Raw genomic sequence first — 15770 nt, 5'->3', positions numbered from 1 at the left:
TCAGTGGCGTGGCACCGCACGGCGCGGCGCTGGGAGATGGCAGGGGTTTGGGCGGCCCGGCCCGGCACTGGGGGGGGTTGGCCGGCACGGCGCTCTGGGGGTTTGGCCAGCATGGCCCGGCCTGGCACTGGGGGGGGAGGTTGGCCGGTGCGGCGCTCCGGGGGTTTGGGCGGCCCGGCGCGGCGCTGGGGGGTGGGGGTTTGGCCGGTGCGGAGCGGCACTCTGGGCATTTGGACGGCTCGGCTCGGTGCTCGGGTGGGGGTTTGGCCGGCGCGGCGCTCTGGGGGAGGGTGGCCCGGCAAGGCGCTGAGGGGTGAGGCAGGGGTTCGGCGGTCGGGCGAGGTGCTCAGGGGTTTGGACGACCCGGTGCTCGGGGCGGGGGTTTGGGTGGCCCGGCCCGGCGCTGGGGGGGTTTGGCCGGCGCAGCGCTCCGGGGGTTTGGGCGGCCTGGCCCGGCCCGGCCCGGGGTGGAGGTTTGGCCGGCGCAGCGCTCTGGGGGGTTGGGCGGACCGGCCCGGCCCGGTGCGGCGCACTGGGGGTTTGGCTGGCGCGGTGCTTGGGGGGAGGACGGGGGTTTGGGTGGCCCAGCGAGGCGCTGAGGGTGGGGGGTCGGCGGCATGGCGCTGGGGGGGGGTCGGTGGCGCAGCGTTGGGGGGGGGGTGTTACGGCAGGGTGGCACTCTTCTTTTTTGCCTGGGTCGGCAAAAAAGTTTGAGCCGGCCCTGTGTTGCAGAATGCAGCTGCTCCACCATCCCTGCTCCTTTCAACCCAAGTGCTGCCCCCTTGACTCTAGTAGCTGTAGAATCTTCAGCGGGCTCACTAGGATGCATTTCATAGAGCCATTATTTCCCCCTTCCATCAACCTAATTCTGATGGTTTCTGCCCCCTTTTCACTTGTGTTAATGGAAGGGAGGTACAGGTCTATGCATTTAAAAATTATACGGACCAGTCCCAGGATCCCAGGATTTTATAAATACCAATTGGGGAGAAACCCACAGACTCTCAAGAGCAGTTTACAGTCCAAAAGCCAGAGGCTGAGTACTGCTCCGCTACATTATTGTTGCTTTTTCTTTTCTGAATCCAGGCCACAGACCCAGATTCAGGAGATAACGGGTTTCTGCTGTACAGGTTGGTGAATCATCAAACCAATGAATTTGACATTGATGAAAATACAGGGCAGATTTATACAGTGTCAGTGACAGGAAAGATTGGATCATTTCCTTTGCAAGTCGAAGCTGCAGACCAAGGAGGGAAAGGACTCACGACACAAGCAACAGTCGATGTAAGAGATTAGCAAATATATATGGTTTATTCCTCTTTTCCTTCCATTTCAAAACTCTGTGTACAACTATCCCATTATTACTATTAAACAATGAAACTGTAGTATGTACTATATAGAGTAGGGTATATGTTGAGAGCTGCATGTGGGTTACTATGTTGTAACTTCTATTTAAAAGAAACAATGCACAGGATATGGTTTATGTCTGTGTGTTGGTATGAAAATTGATCTATGTATGTCCATAGAGCTCCTTAGACATCTGGAACGAAATAATCCCTGGTGTGACTCAGTAGAGTTGCACCAGGGATTAATTGGCCTACAATGCAGATCTCAAGCACTGCAATGACAACTTTACATTTAAAATTACAACATGTGATGCAGGGCTATCTAGCTGCTGAGTTCACATTGAACTGGCCATATGCAGATACAGATATCTGATTTTGCATATGCCTGCCTGGTTGCACAAATAAGTTATGTGCAAAAAAATATTTGCTTGGACCAAATTTTGGAAGTCTGTCTATAAATTTGCATGCATGAATAGGGAATACCAGATGGAAGAGATTTTAGTTTTATCTTGTATCTGCCCGTTTTTTCTTCTATATATTATCCATAGGCATAGCATAGTTCCATGTTTCTTCAGATATAATTTAGTAGGTTCTTAAACCTTTTTGGAGTTTCCTGTAAAATCATCTTAACTTCTCAGTTCCACTGAAGTAATGGAGAGGAAAAGTCCTATGTGTACTTGATATCTTCTCATTTTTATCCCAACCCTCAGAAAGCGTTTTCTGCAAGCCAGTCTTGAGAATAAAAAAAGTTATAAATGTGGGTAGGAAACATGAAATATAGACTTACCGTGATTCATTTATTATTTTATAGGTAACCATTGATCCCAGTTCCAATGATAACATTGTGGTACTTGTCCTTAGTCAGAAGATCAATATTGTTGAAAGAAACATTCCTGAATTAAAAAGGTATTTATGGAACTATATAGTTTATTCTGATATAACACCCAGGGACAGATTAAGGCAGGATCCCCTTAGGATCTGGATCTGGCAGCTTAGGGGGGCCAATACAGCTATCAGTCATTGAGAAACCAATTCCTCAATTGGTGTAAATCAGAGTGGCTCCAATTATTTCAACTTAGCTGTGCCGATTTACATGTATTGAGGATTTGGCTCCAAGAGTTTAGCGCGCTGGAGAGGAAGACCACAGATTCTACTGGGTTTCAATGGACTAGAAAGAAGTCTCTCAGGGTGAGGAGGGGGATTAGGGGAAAATGATCAAGTCAGCCATTTCCACTTTTTATAAACAGAAAAGCAAGTAGCCAAGATGGTGACAAAGTAGTCTGATAGCTCTGACTTTGCTGGGTTGCCTTATGTCTGAGGTAGTGTCATCACTTAAATGATGTGAGGTTTGTTCAGTTCTGTGGGTTGAAGTCATATCATGGGTGCAGCTAATATTCTGAAATTTGTACTCACATACTGACCTTCCTTTTCCCTGAAGAAATAAAAATAATCCTGCAAACTAGCCCTGTCCTGCTCTAGCGGGTGCATGGCCCTGATGATGGGAAATGTGCTTGAGCTGGATAAGGTTGCAGAGGTAGATAGGGTGTCATAAAAGGTCAGTCATCCCAATGGTGGGCAGCCTTGGCCAGGAAAGTGGGCGTGGCCATGGCATGCACTGATTCAACTCCTCATTCTTTGGCTTGGCTTCCAAGAAACAAAACCACAAACTAAAGCTTCCCCACAAAAAGAAAATCTCTTGAAGGGCAGCAGCAGCAAAATCTGTCTTAGTGTGGGGGGGTCAACTGTCCACAGAGCACCAGGGAATTAGTTAACATGTAGATGGCCCATCATCTCTGAAATATAGCACAGTTATAATGTAATTACATCTAGCCTTCGTGGATTCAAAACATAATTGGCCAGTAGAGCCAGTCTCGGGCTGCACTGGATCACTTGGTCCACATGCTTGTTGACCCCCCAAAGAATTCTAGTAGATTGGTGAGGCATGATTTCCCTTTTACTAAAACCATGTTGATTCTTCCTCAACAAATTATGCTCATCTATATGTCTGACAATATTGTTCTTTATTATAGTTTCAGCCAGTTTGCCTGGTACTGAAGTCAGGCTTACGGGCCTGTAATTGCAGGGATCACCTCTGGAGCCCTTTTTAAAAATTGGCATCACATTAGCTATCCTCCAGTCATCTGGTACAGAAGCTGATTTAAATGATAGGTTACAGACTACACTTCCCCTCTTCTTTCCCCCTCCTGTGAATGTGTGGGGTCATAAACATAGCTGGGTCCTGCTCTTGCCTCTGTGATGTTATATGTGCGGCAAAGATTGCGGGGTGGGGGGGAGGGAGAAACATATGTCAACCCCTGCAATATTTCCACTGCAGGGTCATTAACCCTCCTGGGTTCCCTAGTTCTGCCATCCCTGTTCCTCCAAAGCAGGTGGTGCTGACCACTGTCACAGACAGGGTACTGGATTATGGGTTACCACTGGTCTGATCCGGTATGAAATTGTCTATGTTCCAATGAAATCAGAACAATAAAGGGCCCACGGCAAATAGGTTTTCCCCCTTGCATTTCACCTTTAAGTGGTAATAATAATAGTCCACATCTGATAGATATGAATCTGCAATATTTATAACAATGCTTTCAGGAAACAAATCAATATTCATTTGGTAAAGCATGACACAATATTCCTTGTGCTAAGTTGTATTGGTTGTGAACTGCAAGCAAGAGAATTTATTTCAATTTACATTTTAAAGTTTTCTTTTGTAGCTCATTTATGCTAACATCTCTAAGAGTTTCCAGGTTTCATATGAAACAATAATGGGAAGTAGCTTAGGCTAGTGTTCAGAGCAAAGGACTCTGAGTTGGGATCACTGGGTTCTCTAACTGACTCTTTGTACATCTACACTGAAGAGGGAAAAAAACATAGCAGTGAGTCTGACTTGAGATTGCTCTATGGGGCTAAAAATAGCAATATACACACTCCCACTCAGGCTGGAGCCGAGGCTCTGAAACCTGGAAAGAGGAATGGGTCTCAGAGCTCAGGCTCCAGCCCAAGTGGCAACATCTACACAGCTATTTGTAGCCCTGTAGTGCAAGCCCGGCAAACTTGAGTCAGTTTGACTCAGCTGCTACAAGAGTTTTTTTTTCAGAGTAGACATACCCTCTGATACTGACCTACTGTGTATCCTTGGGCAAGTCACTTAACCTATGTGCATCAGTGTTCCTATCTATAAAACAGGGATGATGATAAACATGAGCCATTATTGTGTTTTGAGATCCTTAGATGAAAATGGTAAATAATTGCATAATATTATATTAAATGTTATCGTTGTATAACATTGATTACTTTGTCATTTCTAGATAAAAATAATTTGTTGTTCCCCAGCCAATTAAAATTGTTTATCTCAATCTGGTGGCAGGGTTCTAGAAGGAAAACTCGAATGGACTGTTTACATCATTGATGTGTTATCTAATACTGTTGACAGAAGAGTAAGAGAAAGCATGGATGTAACCTATGTAAAGATTGTCGCTGTTGATCAGGCAGCCCAAGCAATACCTGCGGAGCATGTAAAAAGGTCTGTATGGTATAGTACAGAGTGTATCATTGTGAGTTACAAAGCTGGATTTTGTTTCCTTTAAAATATTTACATCTTGATTAGGGATGAATGAACTGGTTCAGATCAAGTAAGAACTGCTCTGAGATGTCCCTCAAAACTCAAACTGAACCACTTCTGAGTTTCAAAAAGTTAATTCTCAAAAAGCTATTTTCCTGTAAGTGGTTCCTGCTGGGACTTGAAAGTGTTAAAATACCATACAGACACTATCCTGGTGAGATTTCCAACCCGGTTTTATAGATTCCAGGGGGTTCAGGAAGTTCTGATATGGTTCAGATAAAGCAACTCTTATGGAAACATCCTACAGAATTCAAAAGGGAGGGTTGAAATCAAGAGCATTCTACAGAAATTAAACAGAGGGTTATAGGAACTATTCTAAACAACTCTGAATTTAAATGAGAATTAGATCCCTACAATAGCATTTAACAAGTTGGTTAAAAATTATACAGATGAGTAATAAATCTCTGTTCTGTTCTGTAGGACTTTACCACTGAGGTATGGGACTGAATTCAGCCCTGGCATAAGCAGGTGAACTCCACTGAGCTCAATGGACTTTGCCTGTTTACACCATCTTTGAATCTGTCCTACAGCTGTTTTAGCTGCTTAAATCAAATTGAACCTCTGGATCTTTTGAGTTTTACCCATCAGCAGTTCAGACATAACATAATATAATGCCTATGATTCACTTCTTAGGTGTTTCTAGAGTCATAAATGGTGGTGGGGCCCCCACAATACCTATTCAGGCCCCAATTCTACAATGAACTCCACCCAGATGGACCCTTGTGCCTGTGCAGAGTTCTGTTGGCTTCACTGAAACTCTACATGCACATAGAGATCCATCTGGTCTCATCTCATTGCAAGATCATCCTTTAAGCTCCCCATTCTAAACTTAGAGCATGTCAACACCAGCTGCTTGAATTAGTTGGAGAAACTGCTGGCACAGATTCTCAGGGTATGTCTACACTACGAAATTAAGTCGAATTTATAGAAGCCGGTTTTATAGAAATCGGTTTTATACAGTCGATTGTGTGTGTCCCCACATAAAATGCTCGAAGTGCATTAAGTCGGCAGACTGCGTCCACAGTACCGAGGCTAGCGTCGACTTCCGGAGTGTTGCACTGTGGGTAGCTATCCCACAGTTCCCGCAGTCTCCGCTGCCCATTGGAATTCTGGGTTGAGATCCCAATGCCTGATGATGCAAAAACAGTGTTGCGGGGGGGTTCTGGGTACATGTCGTCAGGCCCCTCCCCCTCTGTCAGAGCAACGGCAGACAATCGATTTGCGCCTTTTTATCTGGGTTACCTGTGCAGACAACATACCACGGCAAGCATGGAGCCTGCTCAGCTCAGCTCACCATCACCATATGTCATCTGGGTGCCGGCAGACGTGGTACTGCATTGCTACACAGCAGCAGCTAATTGCCTTTTGGCAGTAGACGGTGCAGTATGACTGGTAGCCGTCATCGGCTATCTGGGTGCCGGCAGATGTGGGGCTGCATTGCTATACAGTAGAAGCTCCTTGCTTTTTGGCAGTAGATGGTGTATTATGATTGATATCCGTCATTGTCATATTCCTCAGTGAGTTCGATCAGAGGCACCTGGGCAGACATGTTTTGTCTCCTGGAGAGTCAGTCCTGCCGGCAGTCCAATTGAAGCATCTTGACGATGATGGCTAGCAGTCGTAATACAGCATCTTCTGCCAAGCACCTAGAAGATGCCGATGGCTATCAGTCATGCTGCACTGTCTGCTGCCAGCTTAAGATGTAAAAAGTAGATGGACCAGATTTGTTCTGTATTCATTTGCTTCCCCCTCCCTCCATAAAATCAATGGCCTGCTAAACCCAGGGTTTTGAGTTCCATCTTTGGGGGGGCCATTCTGTGTGACAGTTGTTTATGTTTCTCCCTGATGCACAAGCACCTTTGTTTGTTTTTAATTCCCTGTACCTGTAAGCCATGTCGTCACTCGCCCCTCCCTCCCTCCGTCAGACAATAGTTTTGCGCCTTTTTTCAGCCCAGATGCCATAGCACTGGGATCATGGAGCCCGCTCAGATCACTGCGGCAATTATGAGCACTATGAACACCACACGCATTGTCCTGGAGTATATGCAGAGCCAGAACATGCCAAAGCAAAACCAGGCGAGAAGGCGATTGCAGCGATTGCAGCGCGGCGACGAGAGTGATGAGGAAATTGACATGGACATAGACCTCTCACAAAGTAGAGGCCCCAGCAATGTGCAAATCATGGTGTTACCGGGGCAGGTTCATGCCGTGGAACGCTGATTCTGGGCCCGGGAAACAAGCACAGACTGGTGGGACCGCATCGTGTTGCAGGTGTGGGACGATTCCCAGTGGCGACGAAACTTTCGCATGCGTAAGGGCACTTTCATGGAACTTTGTGACTTGCTTTCCCCTGCCCTGAAGCGCCAGAATACCAGGATGAGAGTAGCCCTCACAGTTGAGAAGCGAGTGGCGATAGCTCTTGGAAGCTTGCAACGCCAGACAGCTACCGGTCAGTCGGGAATCAATTTGGAGTGGGCAAATCTACTGTGGGGGCTGCTGTGATCCAAGTAGCCAACACAATCAAAGACCTGCTGATATCAAGGGTAGTGACTCTGGGAAATGTGCAGGTCATAGTGGATAGCTTTGCTGCAATGGGACTCTCAAACTGTGGTAGGGCGATAGACGGAACCCATATCCCTATCTTGTCACTGGAGTACCAAGCCACCGAGTACATAAACCACAAGGGGTACTTTTCAATGCTGTTGCAAGCCCTGGTGGATCACAAGGGACGTTTCACTAACATCAACGTGGGATGGCCAGGAAAGGTACATGATGCTCGCGTCTTCAGGAACTCTGGTCTGTTTCAAAAGCTGGAGGAAGGGACTTTCTTCCCGGACCAGAAAATAACCTTTGGGGATGTTGAAATGCCTATCGTTATCCTTGGGGACCCAGCCTACCCCTTAATGCCATGGCTAATGAAGCCGTACACAGGCAGCCTGGACAGTAGTCAGGACTTGTTCAACTATAGGCTGAGCAAGTGCCGAATGGTGGTGGAATGTGCATTTGGACGTTTAAAAGCGTGCTGGCGCAGTTTACTGACTCGGATAGACCTCAGCGAAGCCAATATTCCAATTGTTATTGCTGCTTGCTGTGTGCGCCACAATATCTGTGAGAGTAAGGGGGAGACATTTATGGCGGGGTGGGAGGTTGAGGCAAATTGCCTGGCTGCTGATTACGCGCAGCCAGACACGAGGGCGGTTAGAAGAGTACAGCAGGGGCACGGTGCACATCAGAGAAGCTTTGAAAACGAGTTTTGTGACTGGCCAGGCTACGGTGTGAAACTTCTGTTTGTTTCTCCTTGATGAACTCTACCCCCGGTTCACTCTACTTCTCTGTAAACTAACCACCCTCTTCTCCCCCCTTCGAGCACCGCTTGCAGAGGCAATAAAGTCATTGTTACTTCACATTCATGCATTCTTTATTAATTCATCACACAACTAGGGGGATAACTGCCAAGGTAGCCCGGGAAGGGTGGGGGAGGAGGGAAGGAAAAGGACACACTGCAGTTTAAAACTTTATCATTTATTGAAGGCCAGCCTTCTGATGCTTGGGCGATCATCTGGGGTGGAGTGACTGGGTGGCCGGAGGCCCCCCTCACCGCGTTCTTGGGCTTCTGGGTGAGGAAGCTATGGAACTTGGGGAGGAGGGCTGTTGGTTACACAGGGGCCGTAGCGGTGGTCTCTGCTCCTGCTGCCTTTCCTGCAGCTCAACCATATGCTGGAGCATATCAGTTTGATGCTCCAGCAGCCGGAACATCAACTCTTGCCTTCTGTCAGCAAGATGACGCCACCTATTCTCTTCAGCCCGCCACTTACTCTCTTCAGCCCGCGATTCAGCCCGCCACCTCTCCTCTCGTTCATATTGTGCTTTTTTGCACTCTGACATTGACTGCCTCCACGCATTCTGCTGTGCTCTGTCAACGTGGGAGGACATCTGGAGCTCCGAGAACATATCATCCCGAGTCCGCCGTTTTCTCCTAATCTTCACTAGCCTCTGTGAAGGAGAAACATTTGCAGCTGGTGGAGGAGAAGGGAGAGGTGGTCAAAAAAAACACATTTTAGAGAACAATGGGTACACTCTTTCACGTTAAATTTTGCTGTTCACATTACACAGCACATGTGCTTTCGTTACAAGGTCGCATTTTGCCTCTTATATTGAGGGCCTGCCGGTTTGGTGTGAGAGATCACTCACTCAGTGCCAGGCAACAGATTTCGGCTTGCAGGCAGCCATGGTAAGCCACAGTCTTTTGGCTTTTTTAACCTTCTTAACATGTAGGAATGGTTTCAAACAGTAGCGCCCTCATTTCCCATACCAAGCACCCGTTGGGTTGGCCATTTAAAATGGGTTTGCAATGTAAAAGGAGGGGCTGCGGTTTCCAGGTTAACATGCAGCACAAACCCAACTACCTCCCGGCACACACAATTCTCTGGGATGATCACTTCACCCCTCCCCGCCACCGCGTGGCTAACAGTGGGGAACATTTCTGTTCAGCCGAGCAGAAACGGGCACCTCTGAATGTCCCCTTAATAAAATCACCCCATTTCAACCAGGTGACCGTGAATGATATCACTCTCCCGAGGATAACGAAGAGAGATAAGGAATGGATGTTGTCTGCATGCCAGCAAACACCGGAACTATACGCTGCCATGGCGGACGGGATAAGGCAGCCCTCCCCAGAAACCTTTTGCAAAGTCTTTGGGAGTACATGAAGGAGAGCTTTCTGGAGATGTTCCTGGAGGATTTCCGCTCCATCCCCATACACGTTATGTGCATCCCTGTTATGGCCTCTATCCTTCATGGCCTTTGAGACTTTTTCTAATATTTTGCCATTTCGTTTACTGCTACGGAGTTCAGCTAGCACTGATTCGTCTCCCCATATGGCGAGTAGATCCCGTACCTCTTGTTCTGTCCATGCTGGAGCTCTTTTGCGATCCTGGGACTCCATCATGGTTACCTGTGCTGATGAGCTCTGCGTGGTCACCTATGCTCTCCACGCTGGGCAAACAGGAAATGAAATTCAAAAGTTTGCGGGGCTTTTCCTGTCTACCTGGTCAGTGCATCTGAGTTGAGAGTGCTGTCCAGAGCGGTCACAATGAAGTACTGTGGGATAGCTCCCGGAGGCCAATAACGCCGAATTCCGTCCACACTACCCCAAATCGGACCCACAAAGGCTGATTTTAGCACTAATCCCCTCGTCGGAGGTGGAGTAAAGAAACTGGTTTAAAGTGCCCTTTAAGTTGAAAAAAAGGGCTTCGTCGTGTGGACGTGTCCAGGCTTAATTCGATTTAACGCTGCTAAATTCGACCTAAACTCGTAGTGTAGACCAGGCCTCAGAGTACAATACTGATGATAGATGTGAATCCCGTGTAGGGAAGCATGTTGTGTTCCAGTATACCATGGGACAGCACCAATCTTCTCTAGTTTTAGTCTTTTCTTCACTGCTTTATAAACCAAAGTGAAGGCCTTTTGTTAAATAAACTGATGCAAAGGTTTTTACTTGTCTGTTTTTAGAAAATTTAAGGAACAAGAGATGGCCATTCAAACTGAACTGGAGAAAATATTTGGAACTTCTGTTTCTGTTGCAGTAGAAGAGATACCTGTTGACTCAATGCCCTCTGAACTTATAGCAACCATAATTCTAAGTATTCTGCTGGGCTGCATTCTTATAGCCTTTGTGACATACATATTTGTTACTAGAAAAAGGTATGAATAAATATTTTATTTAGATTAACAAGGTAGATTTAGATTACAATCCTTACTAAGAATTCAATTTTAAAGGCATAGTGTCAACTTGAAAAATCACAGTTCTGTCTGGAAAATTATTAATGTGAGACGTATCACCTAAAATTTGCTGTAAATGAAAGATTAGAGCCAAGAACTATTTTTCTCTATTTTTTCACTTTGTTACTATTTACCTTTGACAGCACTTTGTGTACAGACAACCTCTATAGCCTGTTTCCTCTTTTGTTTTGTGACAAGGCATCAGTGGACAGACTTTTTTTTTTTTTAATAGGAAAATGTGGTTGCAAGGTCAGAGATAACGTGAGGGGGACACAGATGTAGTACATTATAATACTCTTCACTCACTATCCCCTGATCCTGCACCACTGAAAACATTGGAAATTCTGCCATTGACTTCAAAGACAGCAGGGTCATACCCGTTTGAAACTGACTAGATTTCAAGTTGACAGTGTCAGTTTAATCATAATCAACAGCATGTAACTGAACTTAATATTTATTTCAGTGAAACAGGAAATAATGAGCCAAATTAATCCCTGGGATAATTCTATTTAAGTGGATAAAGTTACCTCTGTGGCTCAAAATATGTGCTCACTTAAATTATTATTTGTATTGTAAATGTTTAGAACTACTGCAAGGCCAATTCACAAAAATAGAGAACCATTTGCTTGTTGTGTATTTGTCGTTTTCAGAAATGCTAAGCTACAATTCTTAGTCAATGAACACAATGAAATTAACAGAAATATAGGAAATCCTTATGCAACTGACAGTGATGCAAGTCCACAAAATTTAAGGAAACAAGATGACAAGTAAGTATAATTCTGAAGACATGCCATAGCTTGTACAAATCAGCATAGTGAAATGTGTGATTGCTTAATTGTTCAGATCATATGAGGTTTTCTTTCATCTATGATTAGCTGTACTGGTTGATTTCCAATGAACTGTTGCTGAATTAAAATATAAAACTTCTTAAGGTATCACGGAAGTTGATATCTTTTAAAGCAAATCGTATGTACCGTGGGCAAAACTTCATGTACTCTTTGACAAGCCATATTGACCTCTATTCAGCCCTATAGGAGACAGGCATGTACATGCTTCCAATGAGACTACTCACATACGGTAGATTAAGTTTGCAACTTGGGTGAAATACAATGTCAATGCAAGTTTTGCCATTGATTTCAACAGAGCCAGGTTTTCATGCACGAGTACTTGCAGGATTAGGGCCTCATACATTATCTTACTCTTTTTCAGTGATGCCCAAGTGATGGAAGTTAAAGATGTGGAAAATATCAATAAAAACAATGATGAGAAGGAAATATTAGTAGAGAAACAAAAATGTGATGACCGTGACATTCTACTATTAGATGTTAAAAATGAACATGAAGAAAATGTAGCACCCAAAGAGACCACTAAGCCTAATAATGTAGCTCCTCAGCTCACTACAGAAGCTGTTACCAATCAGGTAATTTGAATTGAAAAATGAAAGAATGAAGACTGGGTCCAGTAAAGGACTAGGAGTCATTTATATCTACAGTATGTACCGAAAGGCATCTCATTTACTGCTGGTCCAGCAACCTTCACCATTACAAAAATATGCACTCTCTCCATATTTCAAGTGTGGAACACAGAAAAAAGTATTTGAGATTTTGCCTGTTTAGAATTTGTCTAATTCTGTACCTTCGTGACATTTTGTCTCATTTGTATTATTCATTATAATTTCTTGCAGACTTGCTTTCCGACAGAAACCAATGATGGACCAGCTTTTTCCTTAACACCTGATCCAACAATGCGTAATAATGGGAAAGAACTGAAAGGAGTAAGGTTTTCAGAAGTGGCAATTATTTTGGAGCCAGAGAATGAAGAAAATGACCCTGATCTTGACACTTTAGTAGCATTGACAGAGAGGGAGGACGAAGGACCTCATATCTCCGCCTTATGAGAATCATAACCCTTGCTCTTAGAGTCATTTAAAGTATTTTGCTGTTCTAATAAAAACAGGAACATTGTCCAGATTTTGATTCCTATATGTATATGCTGTAAGAGATTGACTGGGAAGTAAGTAAGTACAACATTAAGGAGACTTTGTAGCTTCTGAAAATCAAGGAAGTGCTCAACAAAAAAGTGTGTATGATTATACTTCAAACTTGTTTTCCTCAGAGCAAAGATATTTTAAAATGTGATTAGTTTTTTGTGCTATTTCAGACATAAGAAAATATCCTCTGTGATGACTTTTCATAATTTAAGAAAAAACATTGTCCCCTACTATCAAATCGTTTTATATCCTTTTGCTGTTACAGATGTACAACAAATAAACACTGCCCTTATCATAAATTCTCAAAATCATTGGATCAGATATTATATGTATAAGCACCGTTCATCCCTAAGGATTACACCTTAAAATGGAGCCCCATCTAAGTTAGGAAAGGAAACAGCTAGCATTAATAGAGTGAGGTGAAATTGTAGCCAAGGGCACAGCGCTAAACCCTCTACTCTTATGAAAAGTGCAAAGGGAATTTTTATGTCCACAGAACAGACAAGACCATTGGCCTAGTGTATCCCCTCCTGTGTGCCCCTCTACTAGGGGACCACTCTGCTTGCAGAGGAGCAGTTTCCACCCTTCCATGCAGCTCTCCCCTGGACTCTGAAGATGTCTCTCTGTGGCAGGGGTACTAGAACAATTTGTATAGTGGAGGTGCTGAGAGCCATTGAACCAAACTGTAAACCCTGTATATAATGGAAACCTCTAAAAGTCAGGGGGTGCTGCAGCACCCCCTGCTCTGCTAGTTCTAACACCTATGCTCTGTGGCATTGGAGGGGCAGGGGTTTAGGAAGGGCAGTGTGGGCACTGGCCAGAGCCCGTCACCATTTCCTGCAGGGTGCCAGAATCTGAGCAGGACTTGCTACAACTCAAAGCAGTACTGTAGTAACTTGATTTGATCTCAAATGTAGCTGTAGGGAGAACAGAAGTCAACGTACCATGTTGACCTTCAGGAAAAATGTGGAGGGAGAGCTAGCAGAACAACTCAGTAAGGAGGGAGGGAGTTTTGTGTCTGCAGAGTTGGAGCATGCCTAGGGTCCCTTTCTCAGTGATCCCTCAGCACCCTTAATTCCCAGAATCCACTCTGAAGGGACAAGGATCCCAGCGGCACGGTGACTCACTGGTGCGGCAGCCCCCGCTGGCCATCCAGGGAATTAGCTTTTCCAGTCTTGCAGCACCCTCTACTGGCCAGTATCCCATGTGCCTCAAGCCCGTGTCCCTCCCAGAATCTGGTTCCCCTTTACCTTGCTGCCCTCTGGCAGTACCCCCACCCTCTGGGTCTCCCCACCTAGGGGAATCCCCAACCCTCTATCCCAACCTTGCCTCAGTGGCTACTGCAAGTCACCATCTAGCCCCGCTCACTGGTTGACCAGATAGCAAGTGTGAAAAATCAGGCTAGGTTCTTTGTAGTACACAGTGTCTCTCTCCCTGTCCGCTTGCACTGAGCAACTGGGCACTGCTGTCTATCCTCTGTAAGGGGGTATGCCCTCACCATCCACTCATCATCGGCAAGGGGGGGTTTGAACCTGCTGCCTTTGCCTATCTTGGGCTGCACCTCTGCAACCCCGCACCCTTTCCAGCCTTTAGCAAGGCCTGCAGCCTGGGGGTTTTCCAGGCCTGGAGCTCCCCAGCTCCTCTGGCCTTTCCTTAGCCCTGCTCCACTCTAGGTATCCTGCTGTGCTCCCAAGCAGCCAGGCCCATCACAGCTAGAGAGAAAGTCTGCCTAAGCTCCTGGCTAGCAGTCCTTTTATAGGGCCAGCTGTGGCTGCCCCCCCCACTCAGACCAGCCTTTTCTCTTCCTGGAATTGTTTTAACCCCTTCAGGGCCAGCCCCTTAAACCCCTGCAGGTGACCACCCCGCTAGAGATCCATGAAATCTACAATGTTCCGACGTATTCCTGCCCTTCAGGAGGGGCTGAGCTGTCCCAAGGGTTTCCATTCAGATTGTGTATGGTTATTTCCCCCCCTCAGAGCCCCGCTAGTGCCAGTGCCTGCAGCGGCGGCTCCAGGCACCAGCGCTCCAAGCGCGTGCCTGGGGTGGCAAGCCGTGAGGGGCGCCCTGCCAGTCCCTGCGAGGACGGCAGTCTGGCAGCCTTCGGCGGCTTGCCTGTGGGAGGTCCTCTGGTCCCGCGGATTTGGCGACAATTCAGCGGCAGGTACACCAAAGCCACGGGACCGGTGGACCTCCCACAGGCATCCCGCTGAATCTGCAGAACCGGGGACCTCTCGCAGGCGCGCCGCCAAACAGGGCCGGCTTTAGGAAGTGCGGGGCCCAATTCAAACAATTTTGACAGGGCCCCGGCAGGGATGACTAAAAAAAAAACCCACATAAAAAAACCACGTGGGGCTTGTACTCATTGGACTGCGCTCCTAGTCTTTGGCGGCGGGTCCTTCACTCGCTCCGGATTGTTGGTGGCACTGAAAGACCCGCCGCCAAAGACCTGGAGCAAGTGAAGGACCCACCACCAAAGTGCCGCCAAAGACCCGGAGCGCTGCTGGGTGAGTAAAAATTAAAAAGGCGCCTCTAGCCAGGGAAGGGATTCTCTGCCACTTGCCCCCCCCCGCCCCGGGCCGCCCTGCCACTGGGCACGGGGCCCGATTCGGGGGAATTGGCCTAAAGCTGGCCCTGCCGCCAAAGGCAGCCTGCCTGCCGTGCTTGGGGCAGCAAAAAAGCTAGAGCCACCCCTGGGTGCCTGTTCCTGGCACACGCTGGCCGCACACCTTACACACGTACCACACTGGTGCCCACCCACTGCCAAAGCAGCCGAACACTATATCGCCCACCCCCTATAGCCAAAACACACCCAGAGCCGGGGCAGCGCCGCCTGCAGCCGGGGGGGGGGGGGGGCGTGTAACGACCCGCGTTTCAGGGCTCCTGGGCTGCCCGCCAGGGACTAGCAGGTGGCGGCGGCGGCTCTGAGTCCCCGGGGATGGTTCTGGCACCTTCTCGCTCGGTCTCGGCGCCGGAAGAGGCCGGGCGGAGGGGAGGGGAGGCGGGGCCGGACCGGGGTAGCGGCGGC

The 15770-nt window shown here is 47.0% G+C and overlaps 1 protein-coding gene across 1 annotated transcript in view; it reads left to right on the top strand.

The window, feature by feature from the left end:
* LOC117874256 (protocadherin Fat 4-like) overlaps positions 1–13009 on the top strand; it is an 84797-nt gene extending 71788 nt beyond the window's left edge. The window contains exons 38-44 of the mRNA XM_034764181.1: positions 1084–1281; positions 2155–2249; positions 4720–4875; positions 10486–10677; positions 11406–11522; positions 11965–12175; positions 12440–13009. Coding sequence (XP_034620072.1) covers positions 1084–1281; positions 2155–2249; positions 4720–4875; positions 10486–10677; positions 11406–11522; positions 11965–12175; positions 12440–12652 — 1182 coding nt within the window. The 3' untranslated portion in view covers positions 12653–13009. The remainder of the gene's footprint in view (positions 1–1083; positions 1282–2154; positions 2250–4719; positions 4876–10485; positions 10678–11405; positions 11523–11964; positions 12176–12439) is intronic.
* The last annotated feature ends 2761 nt before the right edge of the window (positions 13010–15770 follow it).

This window comes from Trachemys scripta, chromosome 3 (assembly GCF_013100865.1).
Source record: "Trachemys scripta elegans isolate TJP31775 chromosome 3, CAS_Tse_1.0, whole genome shotgun sequence".
In the NCBI taxonomy this organism is placed as follows: Eukaryota; Metazoa; Chordata; order Testudines; family Emydidae; genus Trachemys; species Trachemys scripta.
This window is presented reverse-complemented; position numbering and strand designations above follow the sequence as displayed.